General features: G+C 36.7%; 1 protein-coding gene across 12 annotated transcripts in view; it reads left to right on the forward strand.

Moving 5' to 3' along the window:
- ZNF277 (zinc finger protein 277) overlaps positions 1-25,918 on the forward strand; it is a 133,692-nt gene extending 107,774 nt beyond the window's left edge. For 3 of the 12 annotated variants that reach the window (XM_078343207.1, XM_009002713.5, XM_078343210.1), the window contains 7 exons: positions 9,339-9,461; positions 11,416-11,548; positions 17,421-17,488; positions 19,032-19,128; positions 21,129-21,171; positions 22,155-22,329; positions 23,806-25,704. In XM_078343207.1, the coding sequence (XP_078199333.1) occupies positions 9,339-9,461; positions 11,416-11,548; positions 17,421-17,488; positions 19,032-19,128; positions 21,129-21,171; positions 22,155-22,329; positions 23,806-23,992 (826 nt within the window). In that variant the 3' untranslated portion in view covers positions 23,993-25,704. Of the gene's footprint in view, positions 1-9,338; positions 9,462-10,919; positions 11,067-11,415; positions 11,549-17,420; positions 17,489-19,031; positions 19,129-21,128; positions 21,172-22,154; positions 22,330-23,805 lie in introns of all 12 variants that reach the window. The other 9 variants (XM_078343208.1, XM_009002714.5, XM_078343211.1 and 6 more) reach the window with 5 other exon arrangements.
- Positions 25,919-26,485: the final 567 nt, after the last annotated feature.

Raw genomic sequence — 26,485 nt, forward strand, 5'->3', positions numbered from 1 at the left:
AAAAAGAAATAAAGAGTATTTGATTAGGAAAGGAGGAAGTCAAACTGTCTCTATTTGCAGATGACATGATTGTATATCTAGAAGACCCCATCGTCTCATCCCAAAATCTTCTCAAACTGATAAGCAACTTCAGCAAAGTCTTAGGATACAAAATCAATGTGCAAAAATCACAAATATTCCTATATACCAATAATAGACAAACAGAGAGCCAAATCAAGAGCAAACTCCCATTCATAATTGCTAAAAAGAGAATAAAATGCCTAGGAATACAACTAACAAAGGATGTAAATGACCTCTTCAAGGAGAACTACAAACCACTGCTCAACGAAATAAGAGAGGAAACAAACAGATGGAGAAACATTCCATGTTCATGGTTAGGAAGAATCAGTATCATGAAAATGGCCATACTGCCCAAAGTAATCTATAGATTCAATGCTATCCCCATCAAGCTACCAATGACCTTCTTCACAGAACTGGAAAAAACTACTTTAAACTTCATATGGAATCACAAAAGACCCCACATAGCCAAGACATTCTTAAGCAAAAAGAACAAAGCCAGAGGCATCACACTGCCAGACTTCAAACTATACTACAAGGCTACAGTAATCAAAACAGCATGGTATTGGTACCAAAACAGAGACATAGACCAATGGAACAGAACAGAGACCCCAGAAGAAACACCAAACATCTACAACCATCTGATATTTGAGAAACCCAACAAAAACAAGCAATGCAGAAAGGACCCCATGTTTAATAAATGGTGTTGGGAAAACTGGCTAGCCATGTGCAGAAAGCAGAAACTGGACCCCTACCTGTCACCTCACACTAAAATTAACTCCAGATGGGTCAAAGATTTAAACATAAAACCTAACATCATAAAAACACTAGAAGAAAATATAGGCAAAACTATCCAGGACATAGGCATAGGCAAGAATTTCATGACTAAAATACCAAAAGCATTGGCTACAAAAGCTAGAATAGACAAATGGGACCTAATTAAACTCCAGAGCTTCTGTACAGCAAAAGAAACCATCATTAGAGTGAATTGGCAACCAACAGAATGGGAAAAAATTTTTGCAATCTACCCATCTGACAAAGGGCTAATATCCAGAATCTACAAAGAACTAAAACAGATATACAAGAAACAAACAACCCCATTCAAAAATGGGTGAAGGATATGAACAGATACTTTTCAAAAGAAGACATATATGAGGCCAACAAACATATGAAAAAATGCTCATCATCACTGGTCATTAGAGAAATGCAAATCAAAACCACACTGAGAAATCATCTCATGCCAGTTAGAATGGTGATCATTAAAAAATCTGGAGACAACAGATGCTGGAGAGGATGTGGAGAAATAGGAACACTCTTACACAATTGGCGGGAGTGTAAATTAGTTCAACCATTGTGGAAGACAATGTGGCAATTTTTCAAGGATCTAAAAATAGAAATTCTATTTGACCCAGCAATCCATTACTGGGTATATACCCAAAGAACTATAAATCATTCTACTATAAAGATACATGCACATGTATGTTCATTGCAGCCCTGTGTACAATAGCAAAGTCCTGGAACCAACCAAATGCCCATCAATGATAGATGGACAAAGAAAATGTGGTACATATAAACCATGAAATACTACACAGCCATAAAAAACGATGAGTTCATGTCCTTTGTAGGGACTTGGATGAATCTGGAAACCATCATTCTCAGCAAACTGACCCAAGAACAGAAAGCCAAGCACCATATGTTCTCACTCTTAGATAGGTGTTGAACAATGAGAACACGTGGACTCAGGGAGAGGAGCATCACACACGGGACAGTTGGAGGGAGTAGGGGAAAGACAACGGGCAGTGGAGAGGGAGGGGAAGATGGGGAGGAATAACATGGGGAGAAATGCCACATATAGTATGCACCTAAAGTAAATTAAATTTAAAATAAAAAAAATTAAAAAAGAAAGATAGTGTCTAGTTCTTATAAAATGTTCCCTTTCCTTCATTAGTTCTTTTTATTTATGAAAGGGTCAGCCTATAAGATGAAAAACACAATCTGAGTCCACCTATGCACTATATTAGCAGCGTTGCAGGTGTACATTTGTGTCCTCCCAGCATTGGGATATAAAAATAGAAAGAAAGAGGTGAATAACAGACAAGGATAATAAGTTCTTTATTGTTATCATGCATCTACTTTTTCTCCTCTCTTCCACACTGTTCATTGTTTGTTTTAACCTGTTTGTGTCTAAAGTATATCTTTTATAGACAGTTGGATCATTTTTCATCCATTCTGCCAGTCTTCACCTTTTAATTGTAGTGTTTAATTCATTTGTGTTGAATATAATTTAATAAGATCACATTTACTTCTACCATTTAGCTATTTTCAATATGTTTTAGGTATTTTCATTATTCTCCTCTATTGTTGCCTTTTTTTGTGTTGAATAGGTATTTTCTAGTGTGTGATTTTAGTTCCCTTGTTTCCTGTACCATGGATTTTGAACTCTTTTTCTTAGTGGTAGTCCCGGGAATTGGAATTAACATTTTAATTGAAAATAATCTGGTTCAGATTAATAACTTAATTTCAATAATATGCAAAAGCTTTGCTTCAGTGTAATTTGTTTCCTCCTTACTCCTTTGTACTATTGTTGTCATACAAATTATACCTTTAAATATTGTCAGCTCATTAACATTTTTTCTAATTACTGCTTTGTACAATTATCTTTCATATCAGATATGAGAAGAAAAGGTTATAAAATCCAATTATACTGTATTTTATATTTACTTATGTAATTACCTTTACTGGTAATTTTTATTTCTTTATGTAGATTTGAGTTATTGTCTAGTGTCTCTTTCTGTTAACCTAAAGAACTTTCTTGTTGGAGAGCTCTGCTAACAATGAATTCTTTCAGTTTCTGTTTATCTGGGAATGTCTTGATTTCCTTCATTTTTTTCCTTCCATCATTTTTTGAGGAACAGTTTTACGGGATATAGAATTTTTGGCTGACAGTCTTTTTCCTTCAGCACTTTGAATATGGCATTCTACTGCCTTCTAGTTTTCATAATTTCTAGTGAGAAGTCAAATAGTAGTCTTATTAAGGATCACCTGCCTGTATAAGCAGTTGACTTTTTTCTTGCATCTTTTAAGACATTTTCTTTGTCTTTGCCTCTCGACAGTTTATGTCTTGGTAAGGATGTCTTATCTCTTGGTAAGAATCAATGAATTTGGAGATTGTTCAATTGAGATTTTCCAGTCTTCGGAATACAAGAAAAAAAGAATAACAAAATAAATAAACAGCTACAGAGATCATCAATCAGATTCCTCCCCTGCCCCACCAGGATTTGTGTTGTTGGTTGTGTGTTTAGTGATTTTCTTGCATTAATTCTCTTGATTTATTCTACTTGAAGTTTATCGGGTTTCTTAGATATTAAAGATTATACGTTTTAAGCCTGTAATCCCAGCACTTTGGGAGGCCAAGGCAGGTGGATCACGAGGTCAAGAGATCAAGACCATCCTGGTCAACATGGTAAAAACCCCGTCTCTACTAAAAAATAAAAAAATAAAAAAAATTAGCTGGTCATGGTGGCACGTGCCTGTAGTCCCAGCTACGAAGGAGGCTGAGGCAGAAGAACTGCCTGAACCCAGGAGGCAGAGGTTGCGGTGAGCCGAGATCACGCCATTGCACTCCAGCCTGGGTAACAAGAGCAAAACTCCGTCTCAAAAAAAAAAAAAAAAAAAAGATTATGTGTTTTATCAAATTTGCAAAGTTTTCAGACACTATTTCTTTAAATGTTGTTACTGCCCGCTCTCTTTTTCTCTCTCTGTTTCTCTGTCTCTCTCTCTTCACTCACCTTTTGGAAATCCTATTATACATATGCTGGTAAACTTGATCTCAGTAGCTCTGTTTATTTTGTTTGTTTGTTTTTTCTTCTGTTTCTAAGACTGGAAAATCTCATTTGACCAGTCTTCCAATTCATTGAGTCTTACTTCCAACTTAAATCTTTTGATTTTTTATTTCATTTGTTGTACTTTTCAAATCCAAAACTTCTATTTTTTTTTTTTAATAATTTCTGGCTACTCTGGGCCAGTCTTGCTATGAGATATCTCTGCTCTGTCTATGGAGCAACATTTTTAAAAAATAAAATAAAATACTTAATAATTTATATCTTTTTATTGGTATTGTTTCATAAGATATTTTCATAATCTCCTTTTATTCTTTAGACATGGTTTTCTTTAGTTCTTTTGAGCATATTTATATTAGCTAACTTAAAGTCTGTGTCTACTGTGTCCAACATCTGGACTTTCTCAGGGGTATTTCTGTTTCTGCTTTCTTCCCCTGTGTGTATAGATGAAAGTTTCTTATTTCTTTGCATGTCTTGTAATTTTTTTGTTGAAAACTCAACAATTAAGTAATATAATGAGATGACTCTGGAAATCGAATTCTTCCTCCTCCCCACCAGAGTTTTTGTTACTTTTGTGTGTTTAGTGACTTTCTTGGACTAATTCCCCAAAGTATGTATTATTGCTAATGTGTGGCCACTAAAATCTCTTCATAGTTAGCTTAGTGTTCAGCTAATGGTCAAAGATTTCCTTAAATGCTTTAAACAGTTATATTTTCTGCCCTTTGCCAAGGGGCTCTGTATATGAGTTGGAGCACACCTTCAACACTTCATCAGCTTACAGTTCTGCTTTAGCCTTCACTTCATGCTTGTGTAGAGTCGCAGGATCAACCAGAGGCGATAGATTAGGATCTTCACAGGTTTTTCCAGGGCATACATAGACATATATATGGCCTTCTAGATTCCCCAGGAAAATGTGAACTTGTCAAAGTCCTCTATAGACACCTCATTACCCAAACACTCCTTTTAATTTTTGGGGCCTATTGTTTGCTGCAATTAGTATTGCCTTGGGCAGCTGTGACGTTACAAAATTGTTTCTGATTGTTTCTGGCAAAGCCCTAGTGGGGAGAATTTTTTCAATGGGTGGACTAAATCATGTCAGAAAGACAAACTGTGAATGGGCCTTTTCCTATTACCTGCCATACAGGCTGAATAGTAACAGTTCTTGTAACAGTTCTTTCAGAATGGTCCCCTCCAGTGGCTGTGAGGCTGTTCTGGTCAAGGCTGTTGAGGAGCTAAGGGGGGCAAATTAAAACATCACAAAGCTCACCATTTTTCCCACAGTTGACCCATGTTTCCTAAATAAATGTTCCTTGGATTGTTGCTTGCCTCCTGTTAATTCCAGAGTCCTTAAAAAGTTGATTTTGACCGTTTTCACCAGTGCTACTATTGCTTTAATAGAAGAACAAATTTTTAGAGGTCCATGTCCCACTGTTCCAAAACTGCTTCTCTCAAAGCTATTTCTTTAATGTAATCCAGTTTGGCCAAATCACATTTATAAGTTTAGCAAAAACCGATAACATACCATATTAAATCAGGAAAAAAAATAAGATCAGAGAGCACTATGTAGGGAAACATTTATTCCTAAAGAGGAAAGAATATTTAAAAAGGAAAAGTGCAAAACTTCCTTTCAGCCCTAAAGGTATTATTTATTTATTTATAATTATTACGTGCTTTTAAGGACCATTGTGAATGTGAAAAAATAGAATACCAGTGCTCCTTGATTTACAGTGGGGTTACATCTCAATAAAGCCATTGTACATTTAAAATATCATAAGTCAAAAAAATGTTTAATATACCTAACCTACCTTAGGCATGCTCTGAACACTTACATTAGCCTACAGGTGGGCAAAATTGTCTAACACAAACCTTATTTTATAATAAAAATTTGAATATCTCATGCAGTGTATTGAATATTACACTGAAAATAAAAGGCAAAATGGTTGTATGAGTACTCAAAGTTAGACCAGCTATAAATTGGGGGTTGTTTATAAATATGAAAAATGTAAGTTTATGTGAAACTTGTAATTTGAAGAAAAACTATGTCATTAATAAAAAAATAAGTTTATAAAGAAAGGCATTAAAATCATAATTTAAACTGTTATGCATTTAATTTTCCAGAAATTAAAGCAAGTTGACATTAGGGATTAATTAAAAAATTAAAGCAATAATTCAGCAATTTGAGAAATCATCTTGGCTGATCAGGAATTGAAGGACTTCAAAATCTGACAAGCAGATCACATAAGGTGCCATCTCTACTTCAAAGGTTTTCTTGGCCCTTTACCAACCAGCAACTGTGACTAGAAGGGTGAAGCCTTCCGTCTCTTCTTACCTCAGACAATAGGCTGAATCAAGCTAATTTTGGATTAGCAGCAAACCGCTTAGGTACTTGTATTAGTTAGGGTTCTCCAGAGAAACAGGACCAATAGTATATATAGATATATAAGAGGATACTTATGGGAATTGGCCTGCATAATTATGGAGGCCGAGAAGTGCCACAATATGCTATCTGCAAATTGGAGATCCAAGAAAGCCAGTGGTAAATTCAGTCTGAGTCCAGAGGTCCGAGAACCAGGAATCTGAGTATCTAGGAAAAGGAGAAGAAGAATTTCCCAGCTCAACTATCTGGGCCCGCATGGCTTGGATGATGCCTCCCCTCATTGGTATGGGCTATCTTCTTTACTCAGTCTGCTGATTCAAATGCTAATCTCTTCCAGAAACATCCTCAGAGACACACCTAGATATACTGTTTTTACCAACTACCTGGGCATCCTTTAACCAGGTCAAGCTGATGTATTAAGTAAACCATCATAGTATTGGAGAGGACAGCCAGCCCCTTCTTGAGCCTGTTACCAGCTCTGTCTGTACCTGGCCCCACTTTCAGAGCCTGGATATCAGCCTTGGAACCCTCAGTAGCCTTGGCTAAGACTAGGCCACTCCTAGGGGAATCTCCTGTGAAACCAGAAGACATTAGCAACCATCAGATCACAGCATGGTACCAAATAAAGAATGTTAACCCCACCAACCCTTTTCCTAGCACTGACTTTGCCTTCACTCAGTCCCCTTCCAGCTCTTAGATGTCAGTCGTAGAACCCTTGGGCAAACCCAGCTCAATTTTGGCCCACTGTGGTAGAACTATCCTGGATCCAGAAGGTATTAGAGATGGTAGCAATTAGGTATGTGGCCAGGGTAGCCTCCTAACACTCCTATCTGCTTCGAGACAGCTGCTTGTTAGCCCTCATTCCCTCTCTTTCAATATCTGTATTCCTGGCTGGGAAGCCCCAGAAAAGTTCAGAGCAGCCATTGTTCATACAGGCATGTTCTCAGTGGGGCAACAGAGCCTGGGATCATGGGGACCTTCCTAGTACACCTGGTACTAAGTGTACCTAGCAGATACATCAGTACCTCCTGTATCGTGGTCCATTCCAAGCCTTGTGTATCAGGCCTGAAAGCCCTGGGTAGACCTGTCAGGGTTGGATGCTCTTTGGGGGAACACTTTGGAGTCAAGAAGTCCTGGCCTAGCTAAGCCTGGAAACAAGTTCTAAAGGCTGTCAGTCAATTCCACCCACATCCCTCCAAGCAAGCCACTGGCTGGGGTCAAAAGCCTTACTGAACCAAGCCTTACTGAACCAATCCTCTTAGATCCCAAAAGCCAATGTGGCTTACCTGAACAGAGTCTTCAAGACTGGCAGAGCCTCCAAACTCATATACCCCATGAGCCAACCACTGGCATCTCATCTCCTAACTCAGACTCTAGATGCCAGGTTCTTGGGCCCCAGAGAGGCTGAGAGCAGAATTAGGTTCCCCTGAGTACATTAAGTGTGACTCTTAATGGCAAGACATTTTGATGTTAGATAGCCTGGTGGTGAGGGAAACCTCCCAACCCACCCATACTCCTTGAATCAGATATTATTTCTGACAGCACCCAGGCACAATCTAGGGTCTGGATCTTTATCCTGGAAGTTCTAGGCAGATGTTAACTATGGCTCAGCCATTCTAGGAGAACCTCTCTGGATCCAGAGGCACTGTACTTTACCCTAACATGGCCTTGGGGGTAGGGGGAGCTTTCTAATCTTCTGCCTGACACCCCCACACCCCCCAACACACACACACACACACACACACACACGCACACACACACACACCTACCACACTGCCTGCAAGAGGCTCCCAGCTCCACTTTAGCCTGAACTTTTCCACAGCCTGAGCCGCAGGTCTGGAACCCCTGAAAAGCTCTGTCGGGGCTGCCCCTGGGAGAACCTTCGTGGGCCCAAAAAGCACTATGAACTACTCTAAAGAGTAGTTTTCATCAAACTTATCATAATAGGCAGTAAGACAAATAAGCATATTAACCTCAAGGTTAATAAATATGTCTCCTACATAGTTTTTTTAAAAAGTCAAACATTTTTATAGAAATGTTTGTTTTATTTCTTTATTTCACTTTCTCAAGGGGAAAAAAATACTAAAATCATTTTTGGGAGGACCAGGTAGGTGTCTAAATAACCTAGATAAAACCATAATATGTCACTATGCATAATCAGTTATCAGTGGTCTATCCATGGTACTTATACAGATATATCCAAAACAGCCACCTTTATTTTATGAACTAAAGTTGTGATAAAGGCTCTGTAGAACGTATTACACACATACAGTTTTTTGCTATGTAAAAGTTACATAATTGCATTTGTCCTTTTCTGTGTAAATTAATCAAGAAGTTAGTCATTGTGTTTGCAGGTTATCACAGCCCTTGCATGTAATTAGACCTGTTAACTGTGGGTTCCAGGTCATTGTCGAGTGATTCACTTGGCTAAATGCCTGTGATCATAGGTCATAGCAGGTCATATTTCTGTTAGGCAGTTGCTTCTTACTCTTCTCCATGATGAGTTGGAAAAGTAAAAGAAACACAATTAATTTAATAGTTTAAAGCAGTGATCCCCAACCTTTTGGACACCAGGGACAAGTTTCAGAATGAAAGTATTTTACCTCAGATCATCAGGCATTAGATTTTCATAAGGAGTGCACAACCTAGATCCCTCTCATGCACAGTTTACAATAGGCTTTGTATTCCTATGAGAATCTAATGTCACCACAGATCTGAGGCAGAGCACAGGTAGTAATGCTCACTTGCCCACTTCTCACTGCTTTCTGTGCAGCCTGGTTGCTAACAGGCCATGGAACGATACTCCTGGTTTAAAGGACAGAACCTGATTCTTCTATGGAGTGTAGCCAAGCGATAGATAGAACAAATTTTGACATCCCTTTACAGAACTAATGTGACTGTGTATACTTACATACTTTATAATGTCACTCTTTAATAGCTAAAATGTTTGTGTTTGTGTTTAGTGCTTGCTTATTCCTCTAATTAGTGTTTTTATTATGTGAATGCTATCAACCCAGAATGCTATCACAATCTTAGATGATTTGTGAATAATCCTAATTGCTCAGATTTCTTCCTAGATCTGTTCTTTTGAACCACATGGCCAGAGAACATGCTTTCAACATTGGATTGCCAGACAACATTGTAAACTGCAATGAATTTTTGTGTACATTACAGAAAAAGCTTGACAAGTAGGTACTGATTTATGAAACACTGCCTAAAGCTATTTTAATCTTGAACTCTGTTGCGAACTTTTTAAATTTAATAGTCAGACTAATTAAAGAAGTGGGAATTTCCCATTTTTGAGGAGTTCACATTTTGTATGACCGTCCATATTTTGTCTAAATGATATTGCCCTTTGGTGTTTTTTAAATTTTTCAAATATACTATGTCATATACACCAAACAATATACATATCATACAGCATATGCCGTAGAGGATATGAAGAATATACTCAGTCTAGTCTACAAAATAGAACATTGTTAATTCCTTTGAATCTCCCTGTGTGCCTTTCCTCATTAGATTTCCCCAGAAACCACTATTCTTAATTTTGGAATTGCAATTCCTTTACTTTTCACTGTAACTTGTCTATATATTTAATAAGGTAAATATACTGTCAAATGATGGTATAGTATTTAATTTTGTGGGAAACATAGCATACTGTTTGTATTCTTCTGCCTTTTGGTTTTCATTCACATTTGTATATAATATAATACTCTATTTCCTCAAGGTCTTATTCTAGCAACCTTGGCAACCATATCTAGAGCTTAGCCTGTTGAAAAAGGAAGAAAATTCTTTAGCTCAACAAAATGACTTTCAAAAATATACCCACTTTTCTTTCTAGGAAAGGGCCCAAGATTTTTTCTCTGAGAACCCCATTTTTTTTAATTTAAGTAAAATACTAACAAGTGTGATGCCTTAACCCACAACATTTAGAGCAACAACATTAAAAGAAAAGACACAGCAAGTGATATAGATTAATTATAAAAAATTTTTAACTTAAATTCTGATATCAACGCTATGTTAAATTGAGTCCCTTCACCCTTTTGTTAAATGACTATTTATAAAATAAGACCAGATGTGTCTTCTAGCAAGATTAGCAATAATGAACATCCATAATCAGCTTATCATTCATAAATTTTCTACTATAAAAGAATATACTACAAAAGGATATTCTTATACCCTGGAATATATTCTTTGGCATACGAAATTGATGAAAAGTTATTTAGTAGAGATAAAAACAAATTCAGAATTGAAACAATAACAGATTGCAACCATTTGAGAGTTTCCCATGTAAAAGATACTAGATTCCATGTGGTTTCACAAAATAGAACCCTCTACTTTTTGCTGAGTAGCAGTTTTAATACATGTCACATCAACTGTCAGGCTTAGTATGAGGAAGACATTTTGTTAATAATCTGCTCAAAACTGGTAATCACTGCTTCATTAGGTAATGAATGCCCAGTCAATGGAAATATTCAAGCAGAAGGTATATGAGGATTATATGGTGGTGACAGCTACTATTTATCTTATTCACATACATGAATCAATACCTAGCACAGTTTATCATGCACGGTAAGTGCTCAATAAATAAATAAATATATGAAATTGTCATTTAAAAATCTCTAAAATGTTGGTGTTATCTTCAGTTTAGAAATCAGAAAATGGCAACAGAGAAGGCAAGTAACTTTACCAAGTCCCACATCTAGTTGGCACTGGAGCAAGGAATTAAACCCTGCAAATCAGCTCACAAGATATCCCAGACCATGTATGAATTATTATATACAATGGGTGCAGTAAGTGCAAGTCATTATAATTATTTGAAGAACATACCTACATACTTATTTTAGAATGGGTAATTCAGTTAGTGAAGAACCAAAACAATTTTTGGATATTACCTATCTTTGTCACAGTTGTTACTAAATAGCCAAGTTGGCCAACTTAACTAACTACAAAATACACCATAGTATGCACTCTGCAAAGTCAAATGAGTAAAGTGAGGGGGGATTCTGACAAGGATGGTATATCCCATTTGAAGAGTCTATGTGACCTGAAGTGAATAAATACAAAACTCAATAATAATAAAGGATTATTGCAGCAACTATACAAGAGACTTGTTTATCAGTGTTTGTGTATTTCTTTTAGTTTGCAGTGCTTGTACTGTGAGAAGACCTTCAGGGACAAAAATACACTTAAAGATCACATGAGGAAAAAACAGCATCGTAAGATTAATCCTAAGAACAGAGAATATGATCGATTTTATGTCATCAATTATTTGGTAAGGCTTCCTTTTCACAATTTAAAACTTGATTGCAGTACTGCAAACAGAATCTTTCTAAGGACCAACTAATATTTGAATAAGTAATTAATGCAAAGGTCAAAATATAATTGAGGGATATATTCAGGTGGTGATTAGCTTTAAAATGGTTAGAATACAAGACATTTCATTTGATTTGTCTTTTATTTGACAGTGTTTATGTAGTAAAAATATCATGTCTCTACAACTCATAGTCATCTTGACCCTCCCCCCCAAAATACAGCATTTGAATACCCCCATTTATGTAATACCTTTTAACCTGGGGCCAGAGACTCTTTTTATTGTTTGTTTTTCTTGATACAGAGTCTAGCTCTGTTGCCCAGGCTGGAGTGCAGTGGCATGATCTTGGCTCACTACAACCTCTGCCTCCTGGAATCAAGCAATTCTCCTGCCTCAGCCTCCCTAGTAGTTGGGATTGTAGGTGAACACCACCACACCTGGCTAATTTTTATATTTTTAGTAGAGACAGGGTTTCGCCATGTTGGCCAGACTGCTCTCTACCTCCTGATCTCTGGTGATCCACCCACCTTGCCTCCCAAAGTGCTGGGATTATAGGTGTGAGCCACCGCACTTGGCCAGAGACTTCTATATTCTACTGTTGAGTGCTGGATATGGTAGGTGCTCTGCAAAGTAATTCTTTAAAAACAATCTCTTTGCTCTTTCCCTTTCACCCCTACAAAAGTGTGTATCTTCATCATTCTCTGCAGTCAGCTTTCTTTTAAGGGAAGTTTCAAGAAACCCAAATCATTTTACTATGGAAGGAGATTTTTATTTATTTGGCTTGTAGGTAGACTAACCAGGTTACCATACCAAGGATTTTAAATGCATTGAAAGTTCTCCTTGCCCAGAAAACTCAATGCCATTTGCTGGACTCTGTAGATTTCAAGAAAAAGCATTCAGATGGAGACAGTGGGAGATGGGGGAGAGGCATTTGGAAATATGGGAGGGGATTTTTGATAGACCACAATGACTGGGGAGTCTTACTGGGCCTGCCTTCAATCTACTGATTTTTTAAAAACATATATGACAAAGGAGGAAAACTACTCATATAAAAGACACAGTTAAGTAACTCCAACGGAATTAGAAGAAAAATGGAGAGTTCTGTTTTGAATGGGCATTTTTCTGAAGCAAATGGAATTTTTTTTTTCCTCTCAATGTAAATGAATTAAAACCTAAACCCACTGGTCACAAAAGACTAATTGAATATAATCAGGCTTTTTATCTGTTGGATAGATACAAGAATATCCTGAATTATTTTGGAAATCTCTGCTTTAGGGTGGAATTCTGTCTGTTCTAACTAATCCTTGTAGTGTTAAAATAAAATTCCCCTTGAGAAGCAAGTTTAACATGTGTTTGAAGATTGACTCTAAGAGGTTGCCATGGTTTTCTACAAATGTTTTACAACCCGTTAAAGGCAAATGTACCCTCTGAGCCCTTCAAACTCTTCTTGAAATCACTTGGTCAGTACTTCCTAGAGCAAATGCTACTTCAGGACCCAGCCCAATCTAATAGGGAGTGGACTTCAGTGCTAGCTGTAAGAAATATTCAGCTACAGCAGCAAGCTATGGGAGCAATTAAATAGTTCTTCCTTCTGTGGCTCTTTTAAAACTAATATTCAAGAGCTTGAGACTAGCAGAACATTGTATAGCTGGAGGGTTTTACCTTTTAGAGGGAACTTCAAAGGATTTGCTCACTCTTATTCTGCTAGCACTTTTAGAAAGGTATGATACTTCATTGCCTGGGCATCAAGTTGGATAGCTGTCAAAACTGAAATCATCTGCTAAGGCCAGCCATCTCTAGAGGAGCATGCTAGATTGTACCATTCACACAGGGCACAGATTTGATGTGGTGTGGATCACAGATTAAGAGAAGCGTTTCAAGAGAAAGTAAGGGCTTTAATAACATATAAAATGAAAATTAAATTACAACTTTAGAGTCTTATCAATAGAAGTCTTTTTTTTTTTTAACTAGCAGCTATTTGAATACCTATCTGCAGGCACTATCCTAGGTGTTTATATTAAGTTATTGAATTTAAGTCACATTTCTATGACACAGGTATTATCATTAAGCCTCTTATAGGTAAGGAGACTAGGGCACAGAGAAGTTGAGTAAGTTTTCGAAGATCATAGAGCTATGACAAGTTACTTATCCTCTGTATCAGTCTCTTTTCTTTTTACAGTTGAGACAATACTAGTTCCTATATCTTATGCTTTGGGGTGGGTATTTTGGTCAGGTACTGGTTATAAGTTCATGATGATCTATTCACCCACCCTTGCCTGTTCTCTTTTGTAATAAACTAAAAAGTGAGCCAAGGTCAAAGTAAAGCTGACTTTAATCAGCACCTTAAGGCTCTCCTTCACAATCTTAGTCTTCCTAGCCTGATTCCAATTCCTATTCCTATTCCCTATTTTTATTCCCTATTCCTATGTGGGATTTCTTGCTGAGGTAAATAATCAAAAACTGTAAGAATGATTAACAGAAAAGAAAACCTAAAATGTGTTATGATGCTTTAGCATTATCAAAATGATGTAAACACCTTCGAAAAGGAGTGAAGAAGCCTGTTGGCTTCACTGAAGGTATATACATGCCCTAAACTAGAGGAGTGCTTACCAGAGCTACCAGCCTTAATAACATTCTAGGAATAGTTGAAGGAATATTGTTATAAATTAAAAGCATAATAATATATAGAATGAGTGTATAAGAAACTGTTCCAAATACTAACAGAGTATAGAGAAAAATAAAGGCCAGTATCTTCTCAGTATCATTTTAGTATTATTTCAGACCTCATTAAAAAATAATATTTAATATGAAGAACATGAATATTAAATAACATGAAGAATAAATTCTAAAATTTTACTTAAGCAATGAATAATGACAATATATTATTTTGAAAAAAAGAAGAAAAATATTTTCTTGTTATCCCTCTGCAAGAAAAGGCTGACATGAGTGTGGGCGAAAGATAGAATTGTTATTAGTAGTCAGTGTTTATAATCTATTTTATTGACATCATATATTCTACCTACATTTGAGTGCCTTCCAGGTACCAGATGCTAAAAGAGAATGAAAAAATACTGTAGATAGAAAGGCTGATTTGAGTCACTACTTTCAAAGAGTTCGGAAGTCGGTATGGACGACCACCATGTAAGCACGGTAGTTTGAACCCTTTGTAATGGTATATAAAGTCAGCATTTGACCTCTCCGGTAGCAGATACGTGCAGTCATTGAGTCATTCACACACAGAGCTCCTCACCTCCACTTCAAACGCCATAGACTCTGCCAGCACAGCAGTGATGGGAGCATCCAGGATATCCATGGCAGGATATACTCTAATAGGCAGCAGAAGTAGGATAGCCAATGGACAGAGAGGCTGCTTTTGGCTTTCTGAGCTCAGCAAATTGACAAGTTCCACTTTCCTTCTTAGGTGAGATAATTTCTGTGCTTAATAATTTATATCAGTTTCTGAATAATAACAGACTTACAAAAACATTAAGTCTTTTGCATGGTCTGAATTGAATTATCTACTTCAAATTCTTGCTTTGTTTTCTCACAAGCAAAAGAGTTCAGCAGGTAGTGAGGATGGGTGGGGGATAAGGTGCCAGTTAGTTTCACATTCAGAGAACCCTGCCTTAGAGAGCAAAAGACTGCTTAACATCATCGAGGCTTTAGCTACACATTCCTACAATGCTCATGTTTCAAACCCTGAGTTTTCCTAAAGGGAATTGGTTTCGCCATGATTTTTATCATTCTTTGATTTAAATCATTTTATTCTTAAAGTACACAAAGCCACTTATAAAAAAAGTAGGCTTTTAACTGATTTTTCATAGTTTTTTTAGTTCTCTCTAGTGAAATTATTTACACTTCAAACACTTCTCTTTCTGTTTTTGATGGAGTTTTGTGTAAGCACATGTAAAGTGAGTATGTATTAGGCAGAAGTGTGATAGGTGAAGGAGATCTTTTTTTCCATGGTTTTTTCCACCCTCTCATTGTTCATGTACCATCTGATGCAGGGATTTGAGGGGGTGTTTGAACATCTTTACTCATATGCCTTCCAAACTTTGTTTTTTCACATTCTTTGCTTTCCTGATATGATTCATTAGAAGGCACAGTGTGTTAATTAGAGAGTTATGTGCTTTGTTTTTTTTGGACTTGTTTTTATAATAAGTCATATCTTTAACTGTACCAAAGCAGAGCACTCTAGGAAACTGGGCCACTGTCACGTGCAAATTGCTTATTTCCTAATATACTAATAAACATGGGCATTCATTTTCCTCTCAAGTGAGATGAGTGGTTAATGCTGAATGGCCTAGATAAATCTCTACATATTGTACCAAACACTGAGGAACTTGCAAAATAATGCTTTGAGTTTAGAAATTTAACAGTAGAAGATAATTTTTGTTAGTTTTGGCTCAAAATATTCATTGATAAACAATGTTTGTCCTTATCATTCAGAATGATCAAATCACAGAAGGCCCATACTTCAATAATAGCTTGCAGCAATAAAAGCATGACCTTAAGTCCAAGTACAGAAAAACCAAGTAAGGCATGAAAGATTTAATTCATTGCCAAACTTTCTAATAAGCATCCTGTCGGCAGTGTTGAGGCTGTTTTTGGTGTTCTGTAATGAGGTTCAGACACTTCATGATGACTCTGGGAAGTACATTATAGAGTCCGAGTACATTATAGAGTACATTATAACCGTCTCTAATGACATTATGATAGATGTCTGTGTATCTAAATGTATGCATCATTTAGCTGATAAGACAATGACAGCTTCAAAACCTCTCATTAAGTTGATGAATGATGGATTGTCTTTCTCCCTCTGAATCATAGTGGCACTCATAGTTCTTTGTTTTTAGCTAAATGAATACCTTTATTTGGAGGAAAAAAGGTTCATAATTGAGTGAATTTTGGTTGTGTTTTCCCAAAAGAAGGATATTGACCAACAAAGCTATCTGTGCTTGTAGCATGTCAGGTGGGCTTGATCCTAACCATAGTTTTGCTACTTAAAATCATATCCATTAGTGTTCCTACATCTCTTGTTGCAACACTATCTGCTTTTGCATGGCACAATGGGAATACTGGGAAGAAGACAGGGCAAGAAGAGAGGAAGAAATGGCCCAAGGGAAACAAAAGAAATGGCTGGGCCAAAATAAATCATTCCTACTCATCACTCCATAAAGTTTCGCTAACACTATGACTAGGCTTGCCAGACATAGCCCCAGAAAAGTGGAACTTTTCCACTTTTGGTAAGGGATAAAAGAGATTTGAATAGGTACTAAAGCACCTACTCAAGCTTTATAGACGGTAACTCACTCATTTAATCACCTTAAAAAAACCTTTTGAGGTAGAATCTCAATTGACCTCAAATGTATTTTCTTTTTTAGTTCTAACGAATTGAATTCAACTTTCTAATTCAACTCAAAAAATAATTTATAGTAATAGTACCCACGGTATGCCAGTCTCTGGAAATATAACAATGAACAAAGGCCATTAGAATCCCAGAGATTCCAATAGACATTCAGGGTTGAGAAACACTGGTTCAAATTTAAGAGAAAAGAACTTGAGTGAAAGGATATTGCAGTTTCTCCAAAAAATTATCTTATTAATGTTTCAACTTTGTATTGCTTTTACATTGTCATTAAGTCAAAAAAATTGTTCAATCAAACCATTATAAGTTGAGGATGGTCTGTATATCCTATTTGTACTGTTTCAAAACAATTTGAACATAAGTGGTTTTTTTTAATTTTTCAGCTTTGATTTTTTTCACACTTCTACTTACTCTCTCCCTTCTCTTTCCCCCAATCTCTCTCATCCTATTGTTCTTCCTACGAAGGAACTTGGAAAATCATGGGAAGAAGTTCAGTTGGAAGATGATCGGGAGTTGCTGGACAATCAGGAAGAGTAAGACTTGTTATTGCTGCTAATTAATTGCAGTATTTGACGAGTAAGAAGACAATGCTTTAGTTTGGTTTAAATTATGAAGAGGGAACATGAAAAGAAAAAACGTCTTCTCTGAGCCATGCATCATGTAATGTGGCAAAACTTGAATTTGAAATAACTTTGACATAAAAATTTCTCAAGAAACTGTTATTCCAATTAAATTAAAGCTATTAATTGAACACACAAATAATATATAATTCAGAGAAAAATACATTCCAAAGTGCTTTGCATGCTGCGTTGGTGCTTAGACCTTGAAGTGATATGGTCTTTGACCTCTCCATTTTGCTGTCATTGGAATAGAGAGTATAACTGCATTGAAGTTAATCCTGTTCTGTGTTCAGGCCTTTGATGACTAACTTTAAACATTCACAGCTTCTTTGCTTGAAATTATAAGCTTGAGAAATGTTCTTTTCAACCTAAAACGATTCCTTATTTTTCATCTTCTTTTCAGTCAAAGCTTTTTGGCCTTTTTTCTCTTCAGGATTTTGAATTATTATTATTTTAATAGTGAAGTAAAACCCAAAGGTAGAGAGCTGCCATTTGTTGAATTTTCTTGATGCGCAGAGAATCACACAGAGTCTTCCAGACTGAAATGAAAACATCTTTCCCATAAAGACATACTACATGGAATATTTAATGGGTGAATGTTGAAGTTTTAATGACACAAAAGGTTATAAATAGTAAGTCATGACCTGTGCCAGGAATGGCGACTCCCTCCTAGATGGATAGGATTAAGAAAAATGTTTCCTGTTTTCTAATAGGGAAGCTTCTATGTGAATTGGGTTAGGTTGATCTTGAGAGTCTTATCAGTGTTCGTTTCTGAGCTTGCCATGAGAAATTCTCTCATCTGAGTTTGAATGGGTGTTCCTCATCACCACAGCCCTTCCCTACTGGCAGTTTTCCTGATTTGGGAATGACAAGAATTTGACAGTATTTCAAAAGTAAATGCAAGAAGCAAGGAAAGTGATAAAGGGATCCTGTATCCTTTTTGAGTTCCCTTTCTCCACCAGATTTAACGCTTACCCAATTTAAAATGATCAGTATTTCCCTCATGAAAGAGACATGGTTTGCCTTCTTAAAATACACAGTTTGTCATGCAGAAACACATTCCCAGCATCACACCTCACAGCGTGTGCACTCAGTGGCTGTAGTTAATGAGAGAGGGCATCACATTTTCTGATATGTCTCCTTTGCAAATTAAACTTCATTGTGTCACGACAACATTCCTCTGACTCTAGACTGAGATAACTATCCAGAAGAATGGCAAATAGGAGAAAACAGAGTGGCACCTGTTCACTATTTATATTAATTTTATGGTGCTGCTTTGAATTTCAAAAGCTATATCAGAGACTCATAATATGATGTGACAGTCTTTACCAAAACGTCAGAGTTGAAAGAGATTGTCAGGGTTTCTTAGGAGGGAGACAGTAATACCAAGTCGCTGTGTAGTATATTCTCTTAATGAAGGGAATCTCCATATTTTGTCTTTTCTTTTTTAATCCAGTGACTGGTCTGACTGGGAAGAACACCCTGCCTCTGCCGTCTGCTTATTTTGTGAAAAGCAAGCAGAAACAATTGAGAAATTGTATGTCCACATGGAGGTAAGATACCTGTATTTATTTGAATTTTGTTTTATTCTGACAAGAGAAAGCTGGTAATTGTTGTACCATCATCTGCTTATATTTTAGTTTCTCGATCATTATTCCAAACAGAAGAGACAGGCCAGGGCTGTCAGGGAGAACCACAGCTCAGGGCAATTTAGTTGGTACAGTTGGCTCGACCTGAGTGAGCTGTTAGGGTGAGATTCCTTAGACCACTGATGCCATCTCACCTTTGAGATGCTTACAAGATCATTCTAGCTCGGAAGGTGGAACAGGTTCTGAGTCTTTTTTCCAGTGCTTCTTGTGCTGGTGAATAGGACAATAAAAAGGGAAAACATTGCCATTTACAAAGTCCCTGGAGGAATGGGAAAAAGGAGGGTGGGTAAAGAGGGTCTAGGGCATGATCCTACAGTTCCTTCAGGTACCAGGATTTGGAGAGAAGAAAATAGAGAACTTTCTAGTGTGCGCTTTCCCTTCTGGATGCCATTTTTATGTTATAGTAAAGCTTGGAGCTAGCAGTTTTAGACCTTTTTCACTCCAGCAGACCTGAGAGAGGACACACACATTACACATTTGATCCTTAGCTACAACAAGGGCGATAGGGAAAGGGAACATCTAATGATTCATGACAATATTGCAACTTGTGGGCAGAGGGGTGATTATAAGAGAAAAATATTACTGGACAATTCTGGTATCTCTCCCTCTTCTTCCTGCAGCCACCTCTGCCCATAGTGGCTGTATTTTCCACTTTCACTCACTTTCACCTCATCCTCATTCAAAAATACTGTTCTTAGTTTAGTACAATAAGGACCTAGAAAGCGCTCAAAAGATCATAAGCATTTACTGTGATTTTAGTTTATCTGAAACAGGTTCCCACTAGTATGTCTGTATAATTTCCTGTGTTAGATTTAATTCATAATATCTTAATGTCTTTGTATTGAAGGCAGCCTTAGTATGCTCATCCTATGTGGGGATTACCTTCTCAACATCCTTGACAGGTGTCCTTAACCTCTGCTTGGTCACTTTCAGTGATAACATATCACGAATTCCTAATCATCCTGCATATAGTGCTACACTAAATGCCATCCCATTGAGTTAAATGATCTTTATCCTCTGTGAGATTGTAGGTTAAAACATTTACACAGACAGACAGTTGCAGGTGTCAAACAAGCAAAAAAATAAGTCTGCATTGTGAAAATCAAAAGTAAGTATGATGTATGGGAAGGTGTGACTGAAGAGAAACTTTCAGGTTTAAGCAGAGTATTTGACAGCAAAAAATGAAAAGCAGAATTTGTAAAAATTACCTATCTGCTTGTGGAGTAATGAACTTACATCCATAGTTCTAGTCCAAAAGCATAGTACAATAGAACGTATTCTTTTATCCTACCCCAGGATGCATACATAGACTTCTGCATTTTTAGAAGGCTGCAAAAATGCATACATTGTAAATTGTAAAAACTATAGATATAAACTATGAGCAATTACAGTGTTGTTGTTTGAGATGGAGTCTCACTGTGTCACCCCCGCAGGAGTGTAGTGGCATGATTTCAGCTCACTGCAAACTCTGCATGCTGGGTTCGAGTGATTCTCATGCCTCTGCCTTCTGAGTAGCTGGGATTATAGGCACCCGCCACCATCCCCAGCTAATTTTTGTGTTTTTAGTAGAGACGAGGTTTTGTCATGTTGGCCTCGCTGGTCTTGAACTCCTGGCCTCAGGTGATCTGCCTGCTTCGGTCTCCAAAAATGATGGTATTATAGGCATAAGCCACCACACCCAACCCAATTATAATATTTTAACTGATTGACATGACTTGGTGGACTATGCTTTAAAAAGAAGTTGGGTATGGAAGGAAGTAGTTAGAAGACTTCCAAAGCAGAAGACACCAAACTCAGACTGAGTTTCTAAACTACTCAGACTCCTGTAAATAAGCTGTTTATAACTTCAGCCTGAAAGTTTAAATAATTCATATGCTTACAGATGTATTCATTCATTTTTTTAGGATGCACACGAATTTAATCTTCTCAAAATAAAGTCAGAACTTGGTAAGTTTGATTCAGAAGTTTTTTTCTGTGATGTTTCACTTTTTATAAACCAACCTATAAACTATGCCTATGTTCTGTAGCTATGATTGGAGAGTGTACCACCAAAATATGTCTCTCTATAGACGGTCTTGACAGAACGCTCTGTGAAGCAGTAATGCTCAACCATAATAGTCAAATATGGTTTTTGATTTCATATACTCATTCTTCTTCCTACATATATGAGTGCTTCATATGAAATATAAGTTAGTGGTTAATAATGTATCATAAATTGGAGGGGACTAGTAGTATATGGATTTTTATGTCAAACTAGAGTTCAGATTCCAGCTCCAGCACTTACTGGCTATATGACATTGGGCCTCAGGTCAGAAAAAATGTTATGAGGAGTAAATAATAGGGTAAACACCTACTGCACTGTTTGGCAGTATAGCTAGGATTGTTTGTTATAGGTGTACCCAGTTGTATCATTCTCAGTATCACAACAATAGAAGGATTTGGGGCATTAAGACATGAATGAAGTACTGACTTGCTAATAGATCTAAGATAGTAAAAAGCTCACTTGTCACATCTCAGCTCAGTCACTGCTCTCCTAGGTCCTTGGATGTGTTACTTTGCTGCTTTTATAGACATGTATATACATTGTATATATAATTAGCCTAGTAGTCAAGAACATGGGCTTTGCAGCTGACAGCTATTTATGTGACCTTAGGCAGTTTTCTAATATGTAATGTAGGTATGATACTACCTATCTGATAGGGTTTTGTGAAGATTAAATATATTAATACATGGAAAATGATTAGAATAGTGCCTAGCCCAGAAGCCCTATATAAGTATGGGCTGTTATTATTTGATATATGTTATGATTTATAATTGCACTACCTCTTCAGGTTGGTTAATAAAGATAAGTGGCTCCTTTAAGAAATTATAACAGTGCAATGAACGGGTCTGAGCAGTTGTCTGATAATTCTTTATTCTGTCGTTTTCAGGATTAAATTTCTATCAGCAAGTGAAACTGGTCAATTTTATTCGGAGGCAAGTTCACCAGTGCAGATGTTATGGCTGCCATGTGAAGTTCAAATCCAAAGCAGACTTAAGAACTCACATGGAAGAAACTAAACACACTTCACTTCTCCCTGATAGAAAGACGTGGGATCAACTGGAGTACGTACTGCAAAACCACATGTGCATTTCTTTGCTCCAACTCTTTTATGTTGTCCCTTAATTTAATTTCTTTAAACGTACAGAAAAAAGGAATACATATTCATTATAAAAAGTATACATCAGTATAGTGTGGGGAAAAACATAAAAATCTTCAAAATGCTTATTTTTAAAATAATTCCCCTCTTACAAATGAAACCAAGTATTTATCAGTATTTGTGGTCTGGAGATAGATACACGTGTAGAGAGGTGAAGTAGATACAGATTTTTAAATTATATTTTGTTAACAAAACATGGTAAATATTTTTCTATAGCCAGTATCCACCTGTTGTATCCTTTCTAATGGCTGCCAAATATCCCATTGTATGGATATAATCTGATCTGTTAGATACCTAGGCTATAAGTATTAGGGTTCCCAAACTCCCTAGAAGTAGGTTATACTTACAACCTATATAAGTAAAGTATAAATAATGATACAGTGAATATCTATATGTCTAAATTTTACCACACTTATCTAATTATTTCATTAAACTGAGCTCCTAGAAATAAAATTACCATGTCAGAGTTTGCACACTACTAGGACTTTTGGTATATATTTTGTATACTGGCACTTTAAAAACATTAAGCAGCTGGTCATTTGTTGTTGGATTCCCAAGTTTCCTTTGCCAGAACCTTCTGGACTGGTTCTCACATCATTCTGGATAACCTCAGTTGAGGGCTCCTATGAGAGGCTGTGGGTTTCCAGCTGCCCAGAGCTCCTTCTATTCTTAGGGACTGTTAAGTCAGGTCCCCTAGAACTTTAACCAGAATGTTCTAGTTTTCCTCTTTCAGAAAATCCCATACTTGTGAGGGTACCCTGTTCTTATAATCCTTCTTATATAAATTAAAATCCTTAGTAGGATTCCAAAAGTAACTCCAAAGGGTGTTCCAAGAAGGAACCAGAATAACAAACTTTATAGTCCATAAATCTTTTCTTTTGTGATTACCTAGAAAGAAGGAACGAGTAACGATTAGGCTGGAAAACAGAACACAAAGGAGAACTTACTATTCTCAAGTATTAAGAATTTGTGTTTGAAAAAAATCACTATATTTGAACTTTGTTAACTTATAAGGAAGAACTAGAAATGACATCTTTCTCATTTCAAAGATGTCATTTCTGCTTCATATGAGGAGGTATATCCACCATCTAGAGCCACCCACTGCTGGGGTCCGCTGCCTTTGAAGTTAGTGTGTTACTTATCATGATAGATTATCAAGCAGTGGCTAAGTGGCCAGCAGGCAAGGATTTGGTAAGATTGATGTCAGCCAGTAAGTCAAAGTGAAAGCAACTCAGAACTTGTCTCCAATATAGCCTTTGCAAAATGCTATGAAACTGTTGGCAAGGAAACCCAGCAAAATTATAGTGAATATGTACATTCAGCTGCCGGGACAGTGTATTAGTTTGGTAATTTAATACTATGTATCTGTGGTGGTTTTCAGGTATTATTTTCCAACCTATGAAAACGACACTCTCCTGTGTACACTGTCTGACAGTGAAAGTGACCTGACAGCTCAAGAACAAAATGAGGATGTTCCCATCATCAGTGAAGATACATCTAAACTGTATGCTTTGAAACAAAGCAGTATTTTGAACCAGTTGCTACTACAAGAGTGCTTGAAAAACTAGAAGAAACTACCACAGAAGCAATTTTTCATGTTTTTCTCCTATGAGAGAGAAATAAAAGAATAATTTAAATTTGAACATCAACAAAGGATTAGTCCTTCATGAAATAAACTTTTCAAAAATGAATGTTGTTTTCAAAAAATAAAGTAGAAAAATGTACTTACTAAGAACTACATAAAAAATGAAGTAGGAAAATAAGATGAAGACTTTGTATTTTGGCTGTAAAGTTTTATTGTGTGATCGTCTTAAGTGATCTCATTTCATTAAACTTATAATTATCCATAGAAGGATATGCCAATTACAAAGAAATGAAATGTTCAGATTATTTATAAACCTGATTTTTTCAATCAGTAGTTACAGTCTCCTCCCCAAGGATCTTCTTCATCCAACAAGTTGCAAAATTTGAATATCCTTTTTGTACTATATTGGGAGAGCTGTAAATGTAGTGACCAAAAGAAAAGCCACAGAAGAAAGAAGAAATGGTCAAAGACCTGGATAGTATGCAAATTGGCCATTATATTAGAATGATCAAGAGCTGACTGTATTATCATTACTGCTTTCTGCCTAGGGTTGCCAGACTCCCTAGAAATAGACATCAAGCCAGTTAATTTCACTTTTCCCTGCAATGTGTATATCACTGACAGATAAATACCATTTTTGAAAATATAACCACAATACCATTAAAACACCTAAAAAAATTAACATTAACTTAATATTGTCTGTTTTCAGTTTTCCCCACTTGTCTCAAAAGGTATGCTTACAATATTATCAGTTTCATTATTGATAAATATTGTGTGCCTCCTGATAAGATGCCCTGAGGATGGCAGAACATCACTTTTGTAGATTTATACCAAAAATGCATAACTTGTATATAATGAAGAAATAGTCAAATCCAAGTTTGAGGCTGGGCACGGTAGCTCATACCTGTTATCCCAGCACTTTTGGAGGCCAAGGTGGGCGGATAACCTGATATCAGGAGTTCAAGATCAGCCTGGCCAACATGGCAAAACCCTGTCTTTACCAAAAATACACAGATTAGCCAAGCATGGTGTCATGCACCTATAGTTCCAGCTACTCAGGAGGCTGAAACATGAGAATCTCTTGAACCCAGGAGGCAAAGGTTGCAGTGAGCCAAGATCATGCCACTGCACTCCAGCCTGGGCAACAGAGCAAGACTCTGTCTCAAGAAAAGGAAAAAAAAAATCTAAGTTTGAAGGACATTCTACAACATAATTGACCTTTACTCTTCAAAAATCTTAAGATCATAAAAAAACAAAGACTGAAAAACTATTTCAGATTAACAGTGACTAAAGATAGCATAGCATGATCCTGGATTGGATACTGGACCAAGAAAAAAAAGTTTTTCCTTTGCTACAAAAGACAGCAGGATAATTGGCAAAATTAGAATAAGATCTGTAGTAAATGTTATGTTATTCTTAATTTCCAAATTTTGATAACTGTACTGTTGTTATGTATGACAATGTCTGTTTTCAGGAAATATTCATATACACTGAAGTATTTAGAGGTAAAGGAACATTTTGTTTGCTATTTACTCCCAAGAAACTAACATGGATAAATAGAGAATAGTAAAGTAAACATGGCAAGATGTTAACATTTAGGGAATCTAGGTAAAAAGTATATGGAGATTCTTTGTACTATGGCAACTTTTCTGAAAGTCTGAAATTATTTCAAAATTAAAAGTTTTTTAAAATGTCTTTTTACAATTGGTTTGTTTAATCAGGTTCCCAGTGAGATCCATGCATTTCATTTGGTTGGTGTGGTTCTTAAGGGTCTTATAATCTATAACGATTCACCCTTTTTTTTAAATGCCACTTATTTGTTAAAGCAATTGGATTATTTGTCTTACTTTCTGGATTTAGATGATTGTGTCTTCTTTATATTATTTAACATGTTCCACTGTCATCCGTGGTCTGTGTCCGTTTCTGCTGCTATAACAGAACACCTAAGACTGGGGGAACTTACAAACAATTAGATTTTTTTCTCACAGTTCTGGAGGCTGGGAGGTCCATGATCTTGGTTCAGTGTCCAGTGAGGGCGCAGTCTCTGCTTCCAAGATGACATCTTGAATATTGCATTCTCCAGAGGGGACAAAGGCTGTGTCCTCATAGGATGAAAGGATGGAAAGACAAAAAGGCTTAGCTAGTTCCCTCCAGCCCTTTTATAAGGTAATTAACCCCAGCAATGAAGGCTCTGCCCTCTTGGCCTGATCACCCTCCTATAAAGGTCCCACTTCCTGATACTGTTGCAGCAGGAATTAAGTTTCAACAGGAATTTTGGAGGGAACATCAAAATATTGAAATTATAGCACACCCTTTTATAAGGTCATTAATTCCATCCATGAAGGCTGCCCTCATGGCCTAATCACCCTCCTGAGGGCCTTTCCGACCTTTCTTTACAGTGGGTTCTTTTCTTTTTTTTTTTTTTGAGATGGAATCTCACTCTATCTCCCAGGCTTGAGTTCAACGGCACCATCTC

The sequence above is a fragment of the Callithrix jacchus genome, chromosome 11 (assembly GCF_049354715.1).
Source record: "Callithrix jacchus isolate 240 chromosome 11, calJac240_pri, whole genome shotgun sequence".
Lineage (NCBI taxonomy): Eukaryota > Metazoa > Chordata > Mammalia > Primates > Cebidae > Callithrix > Callithrix jacchus.